Source organism: Cebus imitator, unplaced genomic scaffold (assembly GCF_001604975.1).
Source record: "Cebus imitator isolate Cc_AM_T3 unplaced genomic scaffold, Cebus_imitator-1.0 Scaffold196, whole genome shotgun sequence".
NCBI lineage: Eukaryota > Metazoa > Chordata > Mammalia > Primates > Cebidae > Cebus > Cebus imitator.
Genome location: NW_016107511.1, coordinates 1,897,001 through 1,900,610, shown reverse-complemented (window position 1 = coordinate 1,900,610; position 3,610 = coordinate 1,897,001). Strand labels below are relative to the sequence as shown.

General features: G+C 43.1%; 1 protein-coding gene across 2 annotated transcripts in view; it reads left to right on the top strand.

Moving 5' to 3' along the window:
- Positions 1-3,610, top strand: part of HABP4 (hyaluronan binding protein 4) — a 42,134-nt gene that overhangs the window by 15,314 nt on the left and 23,210 nt on the right. For both annotated transcript variants that reach the window (XM_017547182.2, XM_017547181.2), the window contains exons 3-4: positions 721-882; positions 1,089-1,157. In XM_017547182.2, the coding sequence (XP_017402671.1) occupies positions 721-882; positions 1,089-1,157 (231 nt within the window). The remainder of the gene's footprint in view (positions 1-720; positions 883-1,088; positions 1,158-3,610) is intronic.

Below are 3,610 nucleotides of genomic sequence, written 5' to 3'. Positions count from 1 at the left end.
GGGCAGGCAGAGAAAGAGAAGCCAGAAAAGTCAGGAAAATTAGTGGCCGGCAGTGTCATACGACACTGGGGTCAAATGACTTGAAGACAGAAGTTGCCATTGGGCTTCACAAAGAGGTGTTCAGCTGCCCTTGGCCATTTCTGTGGAGTAATGAGGTGGAAGGCAGGTGAAGGTTTTCACAGTTGCAGATGTTACCGGCCTCCTGTGTGTTTGGGAGGAAGACTTAAGAAGGGGCATAATTTTGACGTTTAACCATTTTTCTTATATAAAATATTCCAAATTTAACTTGAAGATTTAGCATTAGAACAGGAATGAACCTTCGAGTTTATTTATCTAACATCTTCATTTTTTAATTAAGAAATAGATCCAGAGAGAGAAAGAAATGTCCCACTCGGATTAGTACTAAGCCTGTCTAGTACCTGTGTCTCCTGGGCTGGCTCCACCACTTAGCCTACTCTGTGCTTCGGTTTCTCATCTCTAGGCAATAATTGTATATTAAAGATTTGTTTGTGAGAATCCAATTACTATATGTAAAGTGCTCAGAACAATGCCAAGTATACAGTCTATAGTATGTGCTCAGTAAACATTAACTATTAATTTATGATTCAAGCCACCATTCTTTCCAGTATACTATAGCCATGATTTTCTTTCAGAATTTTTTTCTGGAAAAGACCTTAGACCTTTAATTTACCAGTTTTTATTATATCCATTTCTTCCTAGACCAGGTGATAGGTTTGAGCGAGACAGACCGCTGAGAGGACGTGGAGGCCCGAGAGGGGGTATTCGTGGCCGAGGCAGAGGTGGCCCTGGGAACAGAGTTTTTGATGCTTTTGACCAGAGAGGGAAGCGAGAATTTGAACGATATGGTGGGAATGACAAAATGTAAGTTTCTTTGTAAATGCCATTTTCACTTTTAAGATGTTGGCAACACATGGTATGAATCTGTTGTGTGTTAATACTTAGTTAACTTACTATGCTGTTATTGTTGTGAGAAGCTGATCCTGGGACTTCTATGAACAGCTCTTTCTGATTTGGAGATTGACTGGAGAGCAGCTTCTGGTTTAAGGGACTATTCTTTCTTTCTGTAGAGCAGTCAGAGCCGAAGACAACATGGGTGGCTGTGGAGTTCGCACCTGGGGATCAGGTAAAGATACCAGGTACGGTGTAAGTTTGTGCCCTCTGAGAACCTGCAATTAAGTGGAAATCTCTGGATCTTTGCTTTTCTTGAAATAATATCTTCTGTGTTGTGCCTTTACATTTGTGTGCCCTTAAGTAGAGACTGATTTTAGACTTTTGTTTAGTGAGATAACTTTTTAAAACAGGTTTGCTGTGTTGCAATTAGATATGAAACTGCTTTTAAAATTTTATTACTTTAGTCAAACAGATTTATGACAAGTAACCAGGTATTTGCTGATGGTTCATTTGCACATGCCTCAAAATGCTTTGTCTTGGCTGCACACGGTGGCTCCCACCTGTAATCCCAGTACTTTGGGAGGCCAAGGTGGGCAAATTGCTTGAGGTCAGGCATTTGAGACCAGCCTGGCCAATATGGTGAAACCCTGTCTCTACTAAAAATACAAAAATTAGCCGAGCATGGTGGCGGGCTCTTGTATTCCCAGCTACTCAGGAGGCTGAGGCAGGGTAATCAGTTGAACCTGGGAGGCAGAAATTGCAGTGAGCCGAGCTTGTGCCACTGCACTCTAGCCTGGGCGACAGAGCAAGACTCGGCATCTCAATTTAAAAAAAAAAAAAAAAAAAAAAGGATTTTGTTTTGTATTGTTTAATTAATTATTTTTTTGGAAACAGAGTCTCACTCTGTCGCCCAGGCTGGAGTGCAATGGTGCGGTCTCGGCTCACCACAACCTCTGCCTCCGGGGTTCAAGCAATTCTCCTGCCCCAGCCTCCCAAGTAGCTGGGGTTACAGGTATGCACCACCACGCCCAGCTAATTTTTGTATTTTTAAGTAGAGTCGAGGTTTCACTATGTTGGTCAGGCTAGTCTCAAACCCCTGACCTCGTGATCCGCCCACCTCAGCCTCCCAAAGTGCTGGGATTACAGGCATGAGCCACTGTGCCTGGCTGTTTTGTTTAATTTTATTATTTTTAAAAATAGAGACAGGGTCTCACTATGTTCCTCACTCTGGTCTTGAACTCCTAGACTCAAGCAATCCTCCTGCCTCAGCCTCCCAAAGTGCTAGGATTACAGGCAAGAGCCAACACATTCAGCCCAAAATGCTTTTTAAATTCCTGGATATTCTATGTTTTCACCTTTCAAAATTTGTGTGAATCCTTGATATATGTTCATTTTATAAAATTTTATTCAATGTATATTGAAGCTTAGTGACAGGTTTCACCTGAGGCTCACGTTGGACATTTCTCTGAGGCTTCATGCTACCTTAGATCTGTGCCAGTTCTTCTGCTAGTTAGAGTGGATACGTGGTTCTACCCTGTTTCATTTCACAGCTGGAGGAATGATGCCTTCCTGGTGTCTGCAGAGGAAGAGGTAGGGCCTGCTGCAGGCAGTGCGGTGTGAGCAGTGCTACAGGGCAGGCTTCCTACTAGTGTGAAGGCTTGATGGGATCCAGGCTTCTACTTTTTCTATTTTGAAGAATATAAGCTGTTTTTCTTTTGAGATGGAGTCTTGCTCTGTCACCCAGGCTGCAGTGCAGTGGTGTGATTTTGGCTCACTGTAATCTCCACCACCCCGCTTCAAGTGATTTCTCCTGTGTCAGCCTCCTGAGTAGCTGGGACTACAGGTGCATGCCACCACACCTGGCTAATTTTGTATTTTTAGTAGGGACAGGATTTCACCATATTGGTCAGGCTGGTCTCGAACTCCTGACCTCGGCCTCCCAAAGTGCTGGGATCATAGGCGTGAGCCACTATGCCCTGCCAGAATATAAGATTTTTACGTGAATTTATTTTTCTTAAATTGTTGTCCTTAAAGACATGTACAAACTAATATGAAATGTAACAATGTTAAATTTACTACCATTGCTTATCTGTGTTGTCCTTGAAAAGAAACTTGTCAAGTGATTCTTTATCTGGCGTTCCATAGGATCTTGATGACAGATCTTTTTATTTTACTTTGATTTTATGTGTGTGTGTGTGTTTTTGAGATGGAGTCTCACTCTGTCATTAGGCTGGAGTACAGTGGCACGATCTCTGCTCACTGCAACCTCTGCCTCCCAGGTTCAAGCAATTCTCCTGCCTCAGCCTCCTGAGTAGCTGGGACTACAGGCGTGCACCACCATGACCAGCTAACTTTTGTATTTTTAGTAGAGACAGGGGTTTCACTATGTTGGCCAGAACTGTTTCGTTCTCTTGACCTAGTGATCCACCTGCCTTGGCCTCCCAAAGTGCTGGGATTACAGGTGTGAGCCACTGTGCCTGGCGTTTTTTGTATTTTTATAGAGGCGCGGGTCCGCCATGTTTCCCAGATTTGTATCAAACTCCTGGGCTCAAGCAATTCACCTGCCTTGTTTCCCGAAGAGCTAAGACTACAGATGTGAGCCACCATACCCAGCTGGTCAAAGCTCTTAGGTGGTTATAATCTGTAATGGAAAGCTTTTCTTAGAATAAGACCAGTTTCTTTTTTTTTTTTTTTTTTT